Consider the following 21,174-nt stretch of genomic DNA (forward strand, 5'->3'; position numbering starts at 1 on the left):
TATCTGCAGCATGCAGGGATGAAGGCAGCATTGAAGGCCCTTGCGGGGCTGTCTTCCAGATACCCCATGAGGCCCGAGCACTTCAGAGTGGGCTCACACCCACAGAAAATCAGTTTAAGGCTAGAAAAATGTCAAACATCTTTCCATAGTTTCCCTTCCACACACAAATGGAATAATGCATTGTAAGTAATGAAGAACCCCTTAAAAAGCAAAACAAAACAAAACAAAAAAGCACTTTCCCTTAAAAGCAGGCATCTCCCTAGGATACCATTTTCATATTAAATGAAGATGCAAAGAGGAAAAGAGTGAAGTGTGCTTCAGATCTCCCACATACGTTGGAAATAAAACCTCCAAAAAAGTGAATATGCGTCATAGCCCACACCCAGCCCATAACTCATCGTTTATGGGGAAATGAAGATTAAAGCAGTGTGGTTCTGGTAATTCTGAATAAAGGCACACCAACGGCAGTAGGGCAGCTTTTGGAGAGCAGGAATTTTTTTTTCATCACAAATGTGCTTTGGTCCTAAGTATTTTCTGACTTTCTACCATTACAGGCTGAGTGATATGCCTGCTTTATTTCAAGTGTGATAAATAAATAAATAAATAAATAAAGTTATAAAAATATGTGGCTGTTCAAACAAACTCTTTCAATAGCCCGTTGGGTGTCTGGGGCATCCATATGTCAGGAGTCTTTGTTCTTAGTCAACGAGGAAAATTGCCAGATAGACTCCAGAGTGCCAGACTTAAGAAGGTGCAAAAGAGAGCTTGCCTGATTACCTGACTTCCAATTTCCCTCCCAATGAAAGCTAGTAAAATTACCTCTCTGCCCTTCAGTTGCTGCTCCCACTGCAATAGACCTTATCTAATACTTTATTACACCCAAAAAACAAAGCATATTCTAAAGACAGAATTCACAGCTCTCGTCTCTGGCAGAACGGTCCCTTTGAATTCTTTTGTCAATTTCATAGATTTCTAACAACCAGAGGATTGTTTTTAAAATCTGATTTTTATGCCGGCAGCACAATTTCCTCCTCTGTAAGTAGGACAGATTCATCCCACAAGCGACGATGGATGCTTCCCTGCTTAACTCGAGCATGACAGATTAAGCTTCCAGCAGACCAGTCAGTGCCATCTCTCCGCTTACAGAGGCAGGCGTGGGGGCATCGGCCGCATTTGTTCCTTGACCTGCCAGCTGATGAGCTGATGCTGTGTGAGGTGGCCAAGCAGCCCTGATTGAGCGAGCTCTGTGAAGACTCGACAGGAGACTGGCAGGGCTGAGGTGGCATGCCTCATCGCGGGTGCTTCCAGGCACATTCCTGGCTTCCAAACGGCACCCGCCTCAGGAAAGGTGCCTTGTATGATGCCTTTCCAGAGAGCAGGCACTTTGCACATGTTTATGACTATAAAAGAGAAAAAGAGGAGGGAAAAATACGAGTTTAGAGGAAACACACAGAGACCTTGCATGTAGACATAGATGCCTTTCAGATCTTAGCAGATCTAAAATAAATGCTGTTATTTCTGGCCAACCAGTTAAGCGATGCTGACTTGAAGAATAGCTATGTTAAAAAAAAAGAGAGAGAGAAATTAGCAAGTGAACAAACTAATAAAACGCGAAGAAGATAAACAGTAGCCAAAATCTGATTAAGATTTGATCACTTGAGGCGCCTGGGTGGCACAGCGGTTAAGCGTCTGCCTTGGCTCAGGGCATGATCCCTGCATTATGGGATCGAGCCCCACATCAGGCTCCTCCGCTATGAGCCTGCTTCTTCCTCTCCCACTCCCCCTGCTTGTGTTCCCTCTCTCGCTGGCTGTCTCTATCTCTGTCAAATAAATAAATAAAATCTTTAAAAAAAAATCTTTTAAAAAAATTTGATCACTTACATCGGAAAATGATTTTTTATTAGCAAAATGACCCTTAAAATATGCTTCCAAAAGGGCATTTGCAGCCTTTTAGAGACCAGTCCATTGCATCAAGAAAAGACCTGCATATACCTGCGTACAGAAATATAATCTGAAGATAACTATTACTCACGTTGCTACGAGGCCCATCTTAAAATGCTATTCAATTTGCTTGTTAGGTATTCCATCTAAAACTATAAAAAAGCAAAGCTGTGCTTTGTTTTCTGCACATAAATAGACTCAAATCCATCTGCCAGTGTTAGAAGACTGAAACAAAGCGAAAGCATGAATGTACTGTTCTCACATTTGCATAATTGATGGCTATTTTGCTTGTTGAAATCTTTCACAACCACATGCGTATGTTTGTCATTTATCCCCTTTTCTCAGGTGCAAAGAAGGCTACCAAGGAGTCCGTTGTGATCAATTTCTGCCGAAAACTGATTCCATCTTATCGGATCCAAGTAGGTCAAGCACTTTTCTTCTTTCTCTAACGCAATATGTAGGCAGTGCTTACTCTGAGCAACGGTTGCTAGCTCAGCTGAAGCCTGTATTTTGGTCGTTTGTCTCTGAATGCTGCCAAGGGCGGAGGCTGGTGACAGGTGTTAACGTTCAAAGCTCTCACTCAGAACTAACTTGGTCTAAGTCTAGGTCTGCTCTTCTCCCGAGGTGGGACCTGGTCTCCAGATTCAGCTCCGCCGCTGACCTACACTGGAAACTCCAGCAAACCCTGCTCCCTTAGCTTTCAGGCTCCCACCGCCAACGATTACGAAAGCCAGGAAATAGAAACAGAACACAGCTCATTATTGATCTAACAGAATGTATGGAAACTACAGTTTCATATTGTTTCTTACCCTTTGCTTGGAACTGTGTTAATTTTAAACCTATTAACCTTTACCATACTTGCTAAAGCAAGAAAATAGGCATATAAAATTACATAAGAAGTTTTCAAACTGTAAAAACCCCATTTTTAGCCACACTATTTGCATAGCACTTATTCTTGGACTGTTGGCAAATTCCTTTTTTCATTCATGAAAGAAGACAATTTGCCACTAAGAAATATTGCTAGTCCTTAGTTTTTTGTTTCTGTATGAAGTAAAAGGTAAGATTTGATACTGATCTGACCAATTCTATTCAAATGTGAATTTTTTTGCCATATTTGTAAATAATCTTCTGCTACAATTGAATCACCACTATGGAAAAGAGATTTTTATGGAACCAGCAGTTTAGTTCAGTAAGGATCATGACAGGCATTTCCAAATCACCAAGACAGTGTTATGGTTTTCTGAATACCAAACACGCATAAGACAAACTTCAACAAAATATTGTGTGTTGACGACAGAACTTGTCCTGCTGTGAGTGAGGACACCGCCGTATAACGAACATGTCTAACCATCTTTCAACATCTTCTCAAAATGCATATTTTCATCCCCCTCATCCTCCTCCCAACACGGAGGCCGAATTTCCACCTACATTTCCTTAGGAAGTGCAAAATCTTTTAAAAAGGGAAAGTTCTGTTTAATTTCATTTAATTGTGTTTTATCTTGGCAAGACGAGCTACGATACAATCTAAACTACCCATTTCCTTGAAATGTTACTCTCCTTGAGAAAAGTGAAGGTTTCCTAAAATTTAGCAAGCAAGCTAATCATGAATTATCTCTTTCTCTGAATTGCGAGACACTAGTGTCTAGGAATTACCCTGATGGGGGACAGTTACTAGAGTGTGTTATATTCGTTTCATCTTGAGATTTTGCCACTCGCTAAGCAGATGTCTCAAACGTATGGTTGTGTTGGAGACATGGGTTTGGAATATTACGAAGTCCGTGGAAGAATGGGTTTGCTAATTTGTTTCTTCTTGTTTCTTCTTTTTTTAAATTTTGGCTGATGTACCTAGTTTCTCTCTGATTTCCCCTCTTCTTTCTTCCTCTTCTCTTTACTTCCCTTCTGCTCTCCTCTTTCTTTCTTCTAGTTTTTCACTATTTCTCCCCTTTAGGCTTCTTCCTTCCCTCCCCCCCTTCCTTTCTTCCTTCTTTCGCTCCTTCCTTTTACTTGTTATATATAGCCATGGGATATCTATCAATAGGACAGAGGGCAAGGCATGGGGGCAAGGCTTGCATATGGTATGAAATAGATGAAATAATCTCTCTTTAGACAATCTAATCAAGCCCTTGCCATCCACTTAGATATCATAGTCCATCTCTGCAAAACTGAGGATGAGGCCCACCATTAGGACTGTGCTCCTCAAAGAAAGCTAATCTCATAATCACAGTCATTATCCTGAAAACCTAGGTCTTATATGCATAAAAATATTTAGTTCAGCAGTATTTCTAATGGTGAAAAAATGGACACATGCTGAAAACCAACAGCAAAACTATGCTTAAGTAAAACATCATATGGTATATCTATAATGTTCTATTAAATTACCATTAAAATGATACTTGTAAGAAATATTCCTACTAGGTGAAACAGCAACATAGAAAATTATTTTCATATAAAATTGCAGTAGGAACATCCCTTGGTCTAATGGTAGAAAAATAAATAAATAAAACCTATCCTGAAATGCTGAAAGGGAACTTTTAGTATTTGGGTTGTGGAAGTATATGGATCCCCCCCCCTTTTTTCTCCTGTTTCCTATAAAATGGCATAAGATCATGAGAGTCAGAGCTCCAGAAATCCTTGAAATAAAAACTAAAAAATAAAGCATTGAGAAACCCAATGGCTGAGTCCCCGAGACAGAGTTTAAATGGGAAAAGCAGGGGTGCCTGGGTGGCTTAGTTGAAGCTTCTGTCTTCAGCTCAGGTCACCATCCCAGGGTCCTGGAATGGAGCCCCTCATTCCTGCTCAGCAGGGAGTCTGCTTCTCCCTCTCCCTCCGCTGCTCCCCCTGCTTGTGTTCTCTTTCTTTCTGTCAAATAAATAAATAAAATCTTCAAAAAAATAACAAAATATAATACATGGGAAAAACATAATAGCACCATTTGTGCACGTGTGCGTCCATTTATTTATGCAGTCCTGAATTCACCACACGGTATTTTCTGAGGATCCACCAAGGACCATCTAACTGGTCAGATTCTGTTAGTACAAAGGGACACACAGAGGTTAGGCTCTGAGGGCCCCGCCGTCTAGTGAGGGAGAAAACACATTGGCACATAAGCATGGGCATGATTCTGATGGAAGCACTCCCCACCTCTGTGACCTCGGCAGATTCACTTGGCCCCTGAGCCTCAGGCTTTTCACCCAGAGAATGGCACCAGTGATTGTTAGAGGCACCTGTCATCCAGACCGACGAGAGGTCAGTGCCGGACGAATATTAGCCCACTGCCGTGACTCATCAGTATAATCACACTAAGACGTGTTTAGAGCCCACGTGTGCCCGGCCCCATGCCAAGGGGCCTTACCTAGATTATCTCATAACAGCCTCACAGTCACAGTCCAGCAGAGTTCTTGGCAACTGCTCACGTTTTGTAGATGAGGAAATTAGGCCTTAGAGATGTTAAATAAACTCGCTCAAGGTCATGCAGCTAGTTAATGCTGGAGTCTAACTTCTGATCCAAATGACTCCAGGGCCTGAGCCTTCGACAGCTGGGCTCTTCCCTCCCACCCCCCACCCCTCCTTCCTCCCATTATTTCCACTATGACATTTATCACTCTCAATTTCATTGACTGAAACTCAATGACCTGCAGCAAACATTATTCTAAGGAACAATATTTGCACAATTTTCATATCTTAATGCAGCAACTTGAGCTTCCATAGAGATTTAAATCCCTAATGAAATTTTCTTGTCAAAATTCTTGCTGAAGGATCGTTTAATTTGCTGCACATTATATCCTTGAATGACTCTATGCTCAGGAAATAAGCTTCCCTCCGACAACCGCCGTCTTTTTCCTCCTCTCTCCCCTTTCTTCTCTCCCTTCTTCCTTCTTCCCTCTCTCTCCATTTGCCGAATCCCTGCTCTATTTTAGTGAAATCCCAATTAACAGCGGGTTAGAAGCCTCTGCCGGTCTCTTCTCCCCAGGCAAGGCAGAGTTGATTGGAAATGTGTCTCTCTACAGTTAATTAAAATAAATAAATAAATAAAACCTCATATTACGTGCATTTGGGGAAATAATGCCAGCATGTCACTATGAGAGGGCTCAATGGCTGCTATGACCAGAGTCTACAACATGGCCCCAGGGAAGGTCCTTAGACATGATATTCCAAAAACTCATTTTTTACCTGCAAAGAACCTGTGGTTAACCCCACTCAGGAAGACCTGTATACATACATGGATCAGACTTATAGAGTGTCTTGACGTCAAGTTTTGAAAAAAAAACCTTCTGCATGTAACTGTCAGGTGAATCGAACCTTCGTACGGATGCAGTGCACAGAAGCGACATTCCGATCGCAAGGATGAATAGTAAGCATGGGTTCAGAAGGAAGGTGGGAAGAGGATCAGACTTTGGTCAGGATCCAGAGGCATGACTGACTGTGGAGGACCCGCCTCCCGCTGCTGCCAGCCAGCCCTGCCCATGGATAGCAGCAGGCAACTTCCGGGAAGCCCCACCATCTTCTAGACAATTTCTAATTTAATTGCTTCGGAACCAGTCCACTTTCCCACAAACAGGATCCACCTATACGCTCCTGTCCGGTTTTCTCTTCCTAACCTCCTGCACCCACCCAGTCGGGTGCCATCTTCAGCCTTGAAGCAGAGCCAGAAGGAACTGAAGAATCATAAGCTGGTCAAGGATTCAGGCGGACACTTCTCTGGGTCTCCTCTCTGAAGAGCGTATGCCAACCTGCGTTATCACCAAGATCCTCATGTCATCGCTGGCCAGTGGAAGCCTGCGAGCTTCTCCAGAGAATGGATCCAGAACGGAATCAAAGACTGAAGTGTGTGGAGAAGATGCCCATCCACAGCGAGGCTCCTCCTGGGGCTGAAGGTAGCCGTTCCCAAACGTAGCTGCGACTCCTCTCTTCATCATCGCCTAACACCCAGGGTCCCCATGGCTGCCTGCAGGTGACAAGTGTGCAAAGTCATCTAGTCTCCACCAAGGGAGGATAGAAGAGCAGTTTTGGATCCAGTCCATATGAACTGTTCAAAGAAGAATTTCCATGATTTACAGATCTAATAAAAATTCAGCAGTTCTTGAATGGGGCAGCATCCAATCTAGCAGGCGAAAAAGATCTGATATGAGTGATTTTTATAGACCAAAGAAATAAGGAAGTTACACTGGGAGTTTGCTGATTGGTTAAAGCAGGTTACTTTCTTTATACGCAGCAAAGAGAAATCTTGGAGCCAGGTCAGGTAACTTGTGCTGAGCAAGTAAGCGTGGATTGGTTGACCTTGGTCTTCCTTTTCTGGGAGAGCACAGCATAGAAACGGTTCAGTTTTGATTTGCTGTTGTGGGGCTTAGCATAAGCAATTCCGTTTAGGCCTAATCTAGTTATTACGGTAGTGATTTACATTCACACTTTCGTTTCTTCAGGTCTTAGAAACCAGGCTCTGCTCTTAGAGTGCCCTCTGAGATGCCAGGAGCCTGGTCTGGCCATGGTTCAGAGGAAGGCTAGCAGCAAAACTGGTGTGGGTTTAGACTTCCCATCCCACCAGACTGGGTTTATGTGACCTCCAACTTCCCAGGAATAATCACTTCGGGAACCCAAAAAATAAATTTGCAATAGCATGTGGTTCTGGCCTTAGCGGAAGTGCTGGCAGTGAGCCAGTCCACACAGCCCAATTCATAATGGTTTGTAGGGACAATGAATTCATCAGGCTGGAAACAGTACTCCCCTGTGTACCAGGAAGCCCATTGGGTCATCACTCACCCATGCTCAAACCATTCAGCTCAGGGCAGAGTGATGCTCCTTTGCTGTGGAGGACACAGTGAGGAAGAAGGAAACTTGAGAGCTTCCTCCAATTACCAGTGGGGCGCCCGGGAGCCCAGGCAGGTGTTGGCAAAGCAGACGCAAGAGGTTTCCTTGAAGAGTATCAGTTGAGACTTTCCCAAAGAGACTCATGCTCTGCATTCTTGCCTTTCTCCATCTCACGTAACATAGAAAAAAGCTTTCTGGATGTCAGCAGTTAGATGGAGGAGTGTAACGGAAGGGGCTCTGGATTAGGAATTAAAGGGTCTTGGTTCTAATCCCGTGGCCACACGCTCTTAACAGTGTGGCCTTGGGAAAATCATAGTGTAATTGAGTCTCAGTTTCTTTACTGGTAGAAGGATCCTGGTCAAAAGAAGAAAATGACCCTCAGTACAGAGCAGGCTGTCCCTGCAAGCCGCTCAGAAGTCAGGTGCATGGCTGATATCATACATCCTTTTGTTTGTTCACTTATTTATTCCCCAAATAATTAGGCACATCGAAGTGCACCATGCTATGGATTCAAACAATAATAATTAAGGATCCTACTATCAGTAAGTCATAGTCTCGTAAACTGCATTTATTTAAATTGAATTGTAGGCTGCAAAGGACGTCATGTTCACAAGAGAGAGAAATGATTTTTCACTCATTCAATATCTTACTAACAGTTTGAGATGGGATAAGTTGCCTAACCTTGATAGGGTTCCGGTTTTCTTCTTTATACAATAAGATATAAATAGTCTCTAACACATACAGTTATTGTTAGAATGAAATAAAATAATTCATTCAGAGAACTTTGTGCTTGGCACATAAAGAGAGCTCAATAAATGTTATCTATTTTTATCATTATGATTGTATTTTAACTAATATTATTGCCTTTATAACTACACAGTGTATAAGGCACTGAGACAGGTACTGCCAGGGATTAAAAAACATGAGGCATATTACCTGACCTCCAATATTTTCAATTGCATAGAGGCAAGAACAAAATATATAAACAAGTACAAACACACACACACACACACACACACACACACACACACACACACAAGACAAGACAGGGGCGCCTGGGTAGCGCAGTTGTTAAGCGTCTGCCTTCGGCTCAGGGCGTAATCCCGGTGTTCCGGGATCGAGTCCCAGATCGGGCTCCTCCGCTGGGAGCCTGCTTCTTCCTCTCCCACTCCCCTGCCCTGTTCCCCCTCTCGCTGGCTGTCTCTGTCAAATAAATAAATAAAATCTTAAAAAAAAAAAAGACAAGACAGCTTAAGGAAATATCATAAAAATAGGTGGGCAATAAAAGTTCACATAAAGTGAAGGGGAGAGATTTGGGTTGCTCATGAAAGGCTTATCTAGGAGGGAGTATTATAATGAGCTTTTCACATGGGGTGCTGTGGCTTCGTACACAGGCTACACACTGTCCAACTTTATAAGGATCATTCACACTAGAATGGGAAGGACTTGAGGAAGTTGTACAGTGTGGACCTGGGAAGGAAATTTCCATTAATAAATTAGTTGGAGAAGAAAAAGTTTCTTGAGGGCACAAAGCATCAACTATCACCACTTAACCCTGGTCCATTAATCGATACTGATGAGAGAGGGTGTCTTCCAGACTGGAATCTGCTCGGAACACTCATGTCCCCTACATTACTTTGCTCTCCAGTAGCCATAAAAATATGTTAGCAGAATGGATCCATATAAAATCTATAAGTCTTAGTACCATTTTCTGGCCTTGAAAGAGAAGAAGTAACAGCATTGTCAGATTTTGACCATACCTGTGTGAATTTCATAAAGTCTATCAGTCCTGTCAGATCTATGGCTTCTTCATTCAGTTGCTATTATCTTCAAACATACTCTTTTAATTTGTACAAAATACGTAGTTTACCAATTAAGCATGCAAATGCGCACCGTTTCTAGAACACTAGGAAGATAAATATACTGATAAAAAAGAAAAAATTCCCAACATCGCATCATTCAGAGATGATCACTAATAATCACTTTAGTGCATAACACCTCCAACTATTTTATTTCTCTGTGGAAATACTGCATAATCAACCAATACATTGAAGGCAGGGTATCTTGGGCCAGAGGGAAGGACAGCTGTCCTTGCCTCCCTTAGCTTCTCTGCTCAGTCTTCCCAGCTTGCACACTGCTGCTTTCCCTACTTTAGCCCGGGCTTTCTGAGGGTCTACTGCACCTGGGACAATGGTGGACTGGCCTTAGGCCTGCTCAGGAGCCTCTCAGGCTGATCTTCAGACAGCTGGCATCCTATCTTTCTTGTGTGTGGTCCACAGCTAGTCTCCAGGACCTGCCAGCACATCTGTCATCCCAACATGCTCGGAAGAGCAAGCCATTCATATGCCTCTGTCATCAGACAATCAGGACCAAGATGGCTTTCTTACTAATCTTTCTCCCACCCCTTTTATATTTTCAGAGTCAGTGAGGGAGATCAAGTGTTCTGGAATGGCTCTGGATTATTTGATTATTTCCTTTATACATTCTGCACTTTGTGATTAGTCTCACACTTCATTATCTATTATCCATTATATTGACACTCTATAATCAAATCTGAGGTAGGAAGAATTAAATTCTAACATCTTGTTACATAATATACTAATTTTCCTTACAAAGTTGGGATCATTCTGTACATATATTGTAATCTGCTTTTTTTGTTCACTTAATATATTATGACCTTTTCCCCACAGCATAATATAATCTTATATTTTTCTAAACTCTTAATTTAAAGAGTATAACATTATAAGCATGTCATATAAATTATTTACCAATCTTTTATGCTGGATCATTTAGTGAATTTCCAATTTTTCCTGATTATAGTGATTGATAAGCATTATGCATATCTTGTGGTACAGATTATTAAGAATGCATTTCTGGACTTTTAATACACTTTGATAACTTTTCATCCTGAAAAGTTTTGTTAATTTATATTTCCATGAACACAGTAGTAGAAAGTTGATTTTACATTTTTGTTCACCAGAACTGAATAGTATTTTTTAGTTGACAATTTTATAAGGAAAATTGTATCTCACAAAGTTTTGAATAGAATTTCTTTGATTACCAGCAAAATTGAACACTTTTTCATTTGTATATTGATCAGTCTTATTTCTACTTTTAAGAATTTTTAAATTCTTTTCTTTGCTCACTTTCAAACCTGGAATTTTTTTGTCTTCCTTAAAGGAGTTTGTTATTTTGAGGATAATAAATCATGCAATATCATATATTTTATAATTTTTCTAGATTGCTCTTTGATTTATTACTTGTGTTTTTTGACACATACAGAAGTTTTACCTTTTATGTGATCAAATCTATCAGTGACTTTAAATGTAGTTCATATGTTTAATACTTAGACTTCCTTCACCATGAAATGAAATAAATATTTTACTAATTTAGCTGTTAAATTTTTATTGTCTATATAATTTATTATTTACCATATGTGTGCATATGGTTATGTATAGTCATAATCTATCTGAAATTCATATTTGTGTGCACTTTGAGATTAAGAACCATATTTTAAAAAACAGCTGAAGAATTCTCCTCACCGAATTTATTGAATAATTTGAAGTTTCCTGATTGATATAAGAAGTGGTCTTCATCATATACTCCGTAATTATGTGTATTTGGTGCTGTTTGTGTTTCTATCTATTCTCTAGATAGAAATAACACCACAAGGGTACTTAATTTTAAGAAAATTTTTAGAAGACTTTATTTATTTATTTGAGAGAGAGAGAGAGAGAGGGAGACATCAATCACAGGGAGGGTCCAGAAAGCAGGCTCCCCGCTGAGCAAGGAGCCCTATGTGGGACCCGATCCCAGGACCCTGGGATTATGACCTGAGCCAAAGGTAGCCACTTAATCCACTGAGCTACCTAGGCTCCCCTAATTTTAAGAAATTTACAATATATTTCACATTTAGTAATGTTATATACATGTTTTTTCTTGCTTTTAAAAAAGATAATGGTTTGATTGATTATAGTTCAGTCATATACTGTGTAGAACTTGTTACACATATTTTAGAACAACATCTGATGTTTTGAAAAGCAGCTTTTGTTTTATATTCAATAAAATGTAGGATTTGGAATAGCATATATGGTGCGAACAGGTGACCATATAACTTACCATCTAACCTAGGATACTTAGAGAGTGAAGAACAGAGCCATGAATAAATTACAGTGACCAAAAATATGTAAAGCAGTACAATATGATCACCCATATGTGTAAAATATATGTTTACAATTAATATATGAGCTTTTAAAAGAATAACTTGAAGGCAATCCCCTGCAAAATGTGGTAAGATTATGCATAATGTTTCTTGCCTGTATTTTTCTTTATTCTCTCAATTTTCTATAGTATTGTTAACTTAGTAATTATTAAAAGAATGAAAATAACAGACTTTATTTTTTTAATCACTGTGTGTCAGGCCCTGTTCTCAGCACTTTACCGATAATCCTCATAAGGCCCTGTGAAGTAGATACAAAAGAAGCCCCCATTTTAATGATGAAAAAAATGAAGCAAAGATAAGTAAAATTATTCGCCCAAAGATACACATTTAGCAAGTGGTGGGGCTAGAATTTGAACCCCATAGGTTATGCAGTCCAAACATGAAAAATGGAGAAGCAGATTCAAAAGTTGATAGCAAAAAAAGTCGAAAACGACCCTTTCTCATAGAGTTATAAATATTATGAATCCTCACATCACTCCCCATTTCTCTGAACATCATTATTTTTCTATGTGACTTTTCACACTGCTGTGCTTTTTTGGAATTTGAAGTGTCTTCTGACAGATTGTGAATGGGTCTCCATATGGTCCTGTGGGCCAAAATGAAGGATGAAGAGCACAGTCCAGTTTTATCTTGAGAATTGCCACTTTGGTCCCTCGCAGAATAGGGCAGGCTCCAAGCCCAGAGTGTGAGGGAACCCCAGCATGTCCTGTGATGGTGTTCCATGTTCATTTTGGTCATTAGGAGTTTGCTACTGCAAGGTGCGTGTTCTACCCACACCATGACTCCCTGAAGAGAAAATCTTAACAGGGTTCTTGCTGTCTACCTAGCAGACACTTACACCTGCTGTTGGTATGAATCAGGAGCTGAGTTGCCCATGGGCTGCCTACTCAGGGAGACCTCCACCTCAGGATAAGTGCTCAGCTCCCACCCCATCCCCCACTGACCTTCCCCCACTATTTGAGAGATCTCTATAGGGTTCTTATTACTCAGATAAGCTGTTGGGGGCCCATAATTCATGCAGTCTTCAATACAGTTTAATTTTACATACATAATACTTTGCAGTTTATTTCTATATTCATCGTAGTTGACTTATTAATTATGCATGAGAATGGCTTCCCTCTCACCCCTCTCATACACATTTAGACATTAATATAACGTCCTTCCAGTAACCATAATATATTTGTCATTTTCACTGAAAATCTATGAGATAACAATCTCTTGTGAGTATTCCAATGGTCTTTTTAACTGGAAGTTTCCAACTGATAATGCTTTTTGGGGGTGTATAAGGGAGAATTAGAAGAAAAATGATGGAAGCTTTGGCCAGGAATACCTGAAGAGTAACAGCAGAGAAACAATAACCACAAGACTAAATTGGTCCTCACCCAAGGGCATATGGAGCATCTGGGATTACCCTGCTCATGTCATTTTGTGCTTCCTTCTCGTACTCCATTTTGGATAAACTTCGGTCACATTTAATAACATTACACATATCCCTAAATAGTTATTACTGCTTTCTACAAAACACAGAGAAAACTGTAATGCCTTTCACCTATGTTAATAGGCTTTTCTAATTGGCTGTTATTCTATATGATGCTGATGGTGGGGGACGGCCAAAGCAGTTCAGTACCAAGCACACCCCCCCATCCTCCTTTCCTTGAGAGGCCTTTTTAAGAGAGGATGATGGGACAATTTCACTCTTGTGACTAACATGAAATGGAATGATTTGAGCTATTACCATCTTTATTTCTAATTTGGTAGTACCATCATTCTTTCAGTGTTTATGTAGTTTTTGAAAATTGGACACACAGATTGTGAATAGCCTCTCATAATGTGGACTACAAAAGTGAGCGCAGAGAAGTATAAAAATCGACCACATTGTTGGCAGAAATCAGAGACAGAGGGTTATGGGTTTCCTTTTAATAGTAGGGCCATTATTTCGAATACCAACAGAGAAGTTTCATGGGCTGAGGACTTCCTGTGAGCAGAATATTGTGAGTCTCCATCTACACTTTCTCACTTATTACTCACCCTAAATCATGGTCATTCTATAGTTAAAGAAACTGATTCAGAGAATTTAATTAACCCACCCAGATTACTCAGTTTCTAAGAATTTACATTAAAATCTGCTAATTCTACGCTTTAGCTTCCAGATGCTTTCTGATAGGGGCTAATAAAATGTGCTTTTATTTTTAAGCCAAGCTTTCTGATAGAGGCTAATAAAATGTGCTTTTATTTTTAAGCCAAGGAACTTTGGTCAAAGTAACATGGGCAATGTTGTTTTGGAATAGTTTTTGCAAGAAGAGTCTTTTCATTTATCTAATCTATCCATTGATTGATCTTTATGAGCGTCTAAGAGCAAGGCATTCTCCATCATCTCTTGAAGTGAGTATTTTGACTAAGTATTATGGCTAACAGTAAGATTAAAAATTCAACTTAAAATAGATGAAGAGATGGGTGCATAATTATGACAGCTTGGGGTACAATGGTTGTGGTAAGCAGTACAGTGCAAGGTACATAATCTAGTTCATAACACACTTGATAAAACTGTGAGCAGTTAAAATGCGTATTTTATTATTCATTTTACAGGGAAATAAATTTTTTGAGAATATATATTGGATCTTCTGAATTTCTGGCTCTCTTAACTTTTCAGTCTTTCCCTATGAATAGGTTCTAACAGTTCAATTACATTGGTTGGTATCTCTATTGTCTCCATTTTCTTTGGAATCTTGAACACTTCATACCCTCCAGGGATGTTCTGTGGGAGAATTAGTGAGGGATTGATCTGGCAGATAAACAGTTGACTCCCACCATGTTTTAAATCATGAGGAGATTATCAAATTTCCAGTTTTTTGTAATTTCTTGTCTTCACAGAAATGCTCTATGATTATGCCTGTAGGAAATTTCCAAATATTGGGCATAACCCACATCAGTGGCCAAGGAACACATTTCAGACCAGTAGGTGTTTTGTGGATAATCTGTAAATGCTTCCCCTCAACTAAGAGTGAACAAGGAGGAATTTAAAACTCAAACATTTCTGTAGAGTACGATGATTCAAATACAAGTAATATTTATTGAGGACCTATTCTAATTCATGCAAGAAACTTTGCCAGGTATATTCACATGAGTTCTATATGTTCTGCCATTTAACTCTGACAAATAAAAGATAAAATAGCTGTTACTATTACTCCCATTTAGTTTTGAACAATACAAATAAGACTAAGAGGGTAAAACCCAGATGAAGAAAACTATGGAGATTTATTGTAGGGTATAAGAAGAAGAAGAAGACGTAAATTGAGAGAGATCCAGCATGCTCTAATATCAAACATATTTTATAAAAGGGCATTACTCCTTGAATATATTTCACTATAGGTCCACATAAAATCCTCAGACTATTGCTTACACTTTTGTTAGTTTTTGTAGGTATGTGTGTTTTTTTGTGTTTCATTATGGAACTTAATCAGCAGATTATTGTAATATAAAATGTAGATTCTATAGGGAGAACAGGGGTTGTATTTCTCTATTCCAAGTGCCTACCATGCTTCCAGCACATCAGACATTCAGGTATATTTTGATTCAACGGGTGAAAGAAAGACTTGTCCAAGGTAACGTGTTTTACTAATTCTCATTTTTAAATGTGTTTTTAGTCCATCCACTTCAAAACTCATTTAGTATCTACCAAATACCTATGAGTTTGCTAAGTATTATGGCTAATTACTATAGTCACAATATTTTATTTCATAATTTTTTTTAGTTTAATTTTGGGTTGTGATACAGTCACATGGTTCAATACCAAGCAATAGAAAAGGGTTTACAATAAAAGGCTCCACCCCATCCCCCCATTAATCCAGTTTCTCTCACAGACAATCACTGCTGTTACCTTCTTATAAATCTTTACAAAATTATTTTATAATGTATTTATAAATGAAAATAAGTAAAGCATTTATTATATATTAATATGTAAAGAAATAATGTGTTTATAAAAGCAAAATGAACAAAAAAATCCCTTTTCCTTTTATATAAATAACAGCTCATAACACATGCTGTTCCATCTTGCTTTTCCAAATAGAAATAGATCTTCAAGTTATTTTATTTTAATATGTAGAGAACATTCTCATTCTTTTTATAATTCCAGAGCATTTTTTTTTACACTGATTGTATATAATACAAAATTAACAACTCATCTGTGGATTTGCATTTAGGTTATTTGCTGTTTACAATATCCTATTTTAAGCAGTATGTAGGATACATTTCTAGAAATAGAATATCTGACTCAAATATGTGCTCCTTTGTAGATTTTTAGGTTTTCTTTATTGTCATCCCTAGAGTGATACCAATTTAAACTCTCAAGCCTCCAAACCCTCTATTTCTCCAAAGTCTCTGACATACTACATTTTTTCTCAAACTATTTCATCTTTGTTCAGTCTTAGAAGGGTAGCTTTTAATTGAATTTTTCATGTAGTTTTTAATTGAATTTCTTTTAAGATGAGTGACATAGAGCATCTCTTCATATGTTTAAGAGCTGTTGTATTTCCTTTCCTGTGAACTCTCCCTCTAATATATACCTTGCTCAATTTTGTATTCAGTTATTTGTAGTGTTTTAACGATTTGTAGGAACTGTTTATATGTAAAGGATTTTAGGCCTTTGATAGTGACAAAAGCTTCAAATACTTATTCTCTTTTGACCTTTGCGACTAGTCTTTGATTATCAAAATATATGCCAAGCAGAAAATTCTCCCTTCTCTCTCCCGCTCTTCCTTCCTTTCTTCTTCCTTCTTTCCTTCCTTCCTTCCTTCCTTCCTTCCTTCCTTGCATCTTCCTTTCTTATATTAGAATGAATCAATTACTTTCTTTTGTGGCTACTGCATTTTGTGTAATACTTTTAAAAGTTCTTCCTCACTCCGACTTCCTTCTGTAGTTATCCCATTTAAGTTTGATAGTTTCATTATTTTATGCTTAAATCTTCAAAAATATTCAGGTTTCTTTTTTCCTAGATAATTACAGAGATTCCCAAATGATTTCATTAATAATATCAATTATTAATAGCATATCTGTCAATAATTTAAATCGTGTTTATATGTTAACTATCATATACTTATAAATTAATAAAATATAAAATAACAGCATATCAAATATTTGGTTCTATTTCTGATCTTCTTATTCTCTTCTATTGATCTATTTGTCTATAATACTATTTTTGTGATCTGTTGATCAGTGTAATACTCTTAATTATTGAGGTTTTGTTTCATGTATTAAAATTCATAGAAGGAGGGCAAGTCCTCATTCAGTCCCCCACCACCAATTTTCAATTTATTAGTAATATACACTTAGGGGCTAGTTGTTATACTGAAAGGTAGCCATGGTGGGCCATGACTTAATGAAACAGAAGAAGCCAGGCTGTAAAGTTAAAAATTAAAAATAAAGGAGAGAAGGAGAAGAGAGAAGAAAAAGATTGCATTGCCCCTGGAAGTGGCATCCCAAGTACCTTTCTTTTCTTATTCACAGCCAGGGAGGAAAATTAGCCAACATTACCAAAGGACAAACCTTAGCTCCAGTTAACTGGCTACTACCTTGTGATCCAGAGAGCAATCCCATGGTCCTATGTAGCATTATTTGCTTTATAGCATCTCTTCATCTTTTCACTTTTTAGGAATTTTTTTTTTGGAGCAAGTATATATTACTTTAACATAAATATTACTGTGGGTGATTCGTTATTGGTCTATATTATCATACTACCAGAAACGAAAGATACTTATATCTTAATATATAATGAGCATGAACAGAAACACAGTGACAGTTGTTTAACTGCAGACTACTATGCTATTCATAGTCTTGGAATTGAACTGTTCAGCATCCAGTTTGGTTCAGCAAGACAAGGAATGCTGAAACTAACATCTTCTTTGTGCTGATCAAGAAGAACCAAAAGGTATCCCAAGTAGAAACTCAGTGTTGCTTAGAAAAGAACTTTACCTAGAACAGTAGTCAGGGGTAGAAAGATATATCTCACAAATATCTCAGGTAATTTGATTTTTCCTATTTCATTGCTAACAAGCATGATTCAGGACAGTCAGAGAGGCATTACCAGCCAAGGGAAGATATGGACCTCACTCTCTTTTTCATGTGCCCCAGTTTCATGGTGCCCAGCAGCAGCAGACCCATAGCCAGATATATTCATCCTACCTTGTACTAAGCTTGAAAATGTTATTATATTACCTTTGTAATCATTCCTATCAGCCCCTGTGGGAGTTATATGTTCCCTTCACTAAGCTCATAGTAGTTTGTGTATTTTTCTCAAACAGTCAGCCTGGAAAGGGCTGGACACCTAATATCTCTTATTTTTCACACTTAATTTAATTTCATCCCAATCTCTCTGGCCCCAGAAGCCTCCAAGATTCATATCATTGCTGTCATTTTGCAGGTGAGATGCTGAGCCCTAGCTTTAGGTGAGGAACAGGGAGAGAAAGAATCTGACATTCTTGGCTCATACAGAGAGAAAATTCCTTCAACCAAAGGAAATTTGGGAAAGATTAGGAAAAAGGAATATCTAAGATGGGGAAAACCATTCCACCCTTAATTACCCCACATACAAACAAACACAGGTTTTATTCCACAGAACAAAATCTGATACACAATTTATTTTCTTCTTGTCCTTAAGGATCTGAAGATGGGTCTGGGTGTTCCATCTATTTCATGTTTTTCTCTTCCAATTTAGCATTGCAGTCAAAGAAGGAAATAAAGTGAACTTGACTTCACTTATCTTTCATATACCCAGGTTGCTCCTCAGGGATGTCATCTTCCACTTGTTAGTATTGACCAATATTTCATAAATGCATTTTTGCCCTTTGTGGTTGTATCTTACATGCTCATTGATTTATGGTCTAAGGACTCACTCTATAGACTTATCTTCTCGAAAAGCAAAGCTGTATTGCTTGTTTTCAGTCTTCCGGTGAATCCTCTAAGAAAGCAGATGGTAGATTAGATTTGAGGACAAAGTTCTGTCAGGATCTGGGATATACTCCAATCAGCCTGGGACCCTAGAACACATTTGTACTTATGCGCTCTCTTATCCATCATTCTGCGCCTCAACAGCTGCTCTCTAGTGTCTGTTCAACCTTTCTACGAAAGTTATTTCTGACAGAAAATGTGGCTATACTAAGCATACTGATTAATTCTGTTTTGTCTTATTAATGAATCACTGTATATCAGCATCTTCAAACAGCATTCCACCCTTTTCCTGTTGTCTTGGAATACCAAATTCTTCCTCCAGTTCCCAAATTCAATCCTTCTTTCAGCCTTCACATCTTTTCCCTTTTATATGGTATAATTTTTCATGTTTCTGAACCTATAGTTATAGATATCTGCCAGGAGCTTTTATCATTAAAGTAGTATAGTTTTAGCAAATCTGAGAGGAAAATATGAAGGGAAAGTGGCTCACTAAGCAGCAAGTGATGTTGATTGTATCACACTGACTCTGAGATCCTCTTTCCATTCGGTAGAAGCCATTGAGGAAAGCATGCCTTTTTACGACACATGCTAGTGTGTTAGTGATTTCCTGACAAACTCAGCCCTGAGATCCTTCTGTTCTTCTCATATAATATCATAGAATGGAAAAACAGCTACATTATATTTGCAAGGGGAATTCAATTTAAGAAATTAAATAAGCACACATTTTTTTTCCATCATTAATCATTACTGATGAGGCCGAGACCTAGAGTGTTTATGAAACCATTGAAGAAATGAAAGGAAAGCAACCACGTACATGACTGGAATTCTATAAAATAACGTAAAATTCTTCTCAAGGGTGAATATGTACTTGTCTTGAAAAATCGAACTTTCCAGATTACATGTTTTCCAAGTATTTCTACCTATGCTCTATATACATATGCACTAACTGATTAACTGATTTAGTTGATTGTCCAAGGAAAATGTATAAGAAGTGCATTTTATAAAGGAGTACAAATTCTCCCTTTCAGAGTTGGAAAGAAAGATATAGATCCTGTCCTCATGGCACTTATAAGAATTAATAATTATGCTCATGACTTATTAATATTTGTGAAAAGTGACAGGAGGTAAACATGCAGAGTGCAATAATGATATATAACATGGAAACTGAACCTTCTTGGGGAGAGGGTTGTCAGGAATAGTTTCATTCATTCATTCATTCATTCATTCACTCACTCAGCACCTGCTGTGGACCAAGCACTGTTCTAAGCAGACAGACAAAGCATCTGTTTTTCTCCAGTGTTGGGTAGAAGGCCCATAGATTCAAAGTAAATAGAGAAATAAATAAATAAACAAACTTAGACAGTGATGTGGTAATGGAATAGAGAATGATTCAATTGCTATTTTATTTTTGAATTTGACCAGAAAAGAAATATCATTTAAACCTAAGATCTGAATAACCAGAAACAAAAAGCCTTTGGGGGAAGGGCTTTCCATGGAGAGAAAACATTCAAGCAAAGATCCTAAGCTAGGGATAAACCTGGTATGTTCAAAACATACATATACACACAAAAGACCAGAATAAATGATGAAACATATTAGATGAGGACTAAGGTGGCTATTTAATTGTCATTCTAGGAGAGTGAAAGTGGACGCTATGAGTAATGATAACTAGCAGGATGACCTGGGCAAGTGGACTTATCATCATTTTAGACTAGTGCTTCTCAATCAGGAGGAATTTTGCCCCCCAGGTGATGTGTGGCAATGTCTAGAGATAGTTTTGGTTGTCACCGCCTGGGAGGAAGTTGCTCTTGGCATATAGTGCCTAGAGGCATCCTGTCATGCACAGGACAGCACCCCACCATTAAGAGTGATCTGACCCAAACTGTCAGTAGGGTTGAGGCTGGGAATGCCCACTTTAGACCAAGAAAGAGAGCAATTGTTAGTAGACAGAGACCAGACCATGTGGGATTTGTCAGCCAGGGTGAGTTATTTATACTTTATTCTGATTGTAATATGAAGCCATTAGAGACGTTTAAGTAAAAGAGTGATGTATCTCATTTACAGTTATAAAAAAAATCTCTTTGCCTTCTGTGATAAATGTAGGAGGGAGGGGCAATTACAGGATTGTACAGATCTGTTAGAAGACAAGGAATTTTTGTTCCTTGAACTAGGGTGTTATTAGCAGATGTAGAGGGAAGTGTGTTTTTAGAAATAAAGTCAACAGGACTAGACAATGGAAAGGATGTGGGGAACAAGGGGGGGGG

The 21,174-nt window shown here is 38.6% G+C and overlaps 1 protein-coding gene across 1 annotated transcript in view; it reads left to right on the plus strand.

Annotated features, from left to right (window-relative positions):
• NRG3 (neuregulin 3) overlaps positions 1–21,174 on the plus strand; it is a gene marked incomplete at its 5' end in the record, with an annotated part of 1,035,788 nt that overhangs the window by 807,799 nt on the left and 206,815 nt on the right. Inside the window, one exon of the mRNA XM_034663597.1 lies at positions 2,287–2,360. Coding sequence (XP_034519488.1) covers positions 2,287–2,360 — 74 coding nt within the window. The remainder of the gene's footprint in view (positions 1–2,286; positions 2,361–21,174) is intronic.

This window comes from Ailuropoda melanoleuca, chromosome 6 (genome assembly GCF_002007445.2).
Source record: "Ailuropoda melanoleuca isolate Jingjing chromosome 6, ASM200744v2, whole genome shotgun sequence".
Taxonomy (NCBI): domain Eukaryota; kingdom Metazoa; phylum Chordata; class Mammalia; order Carnivora; family Ursidae; genus Ailuropoda; species Ailuropoda melanoleuca.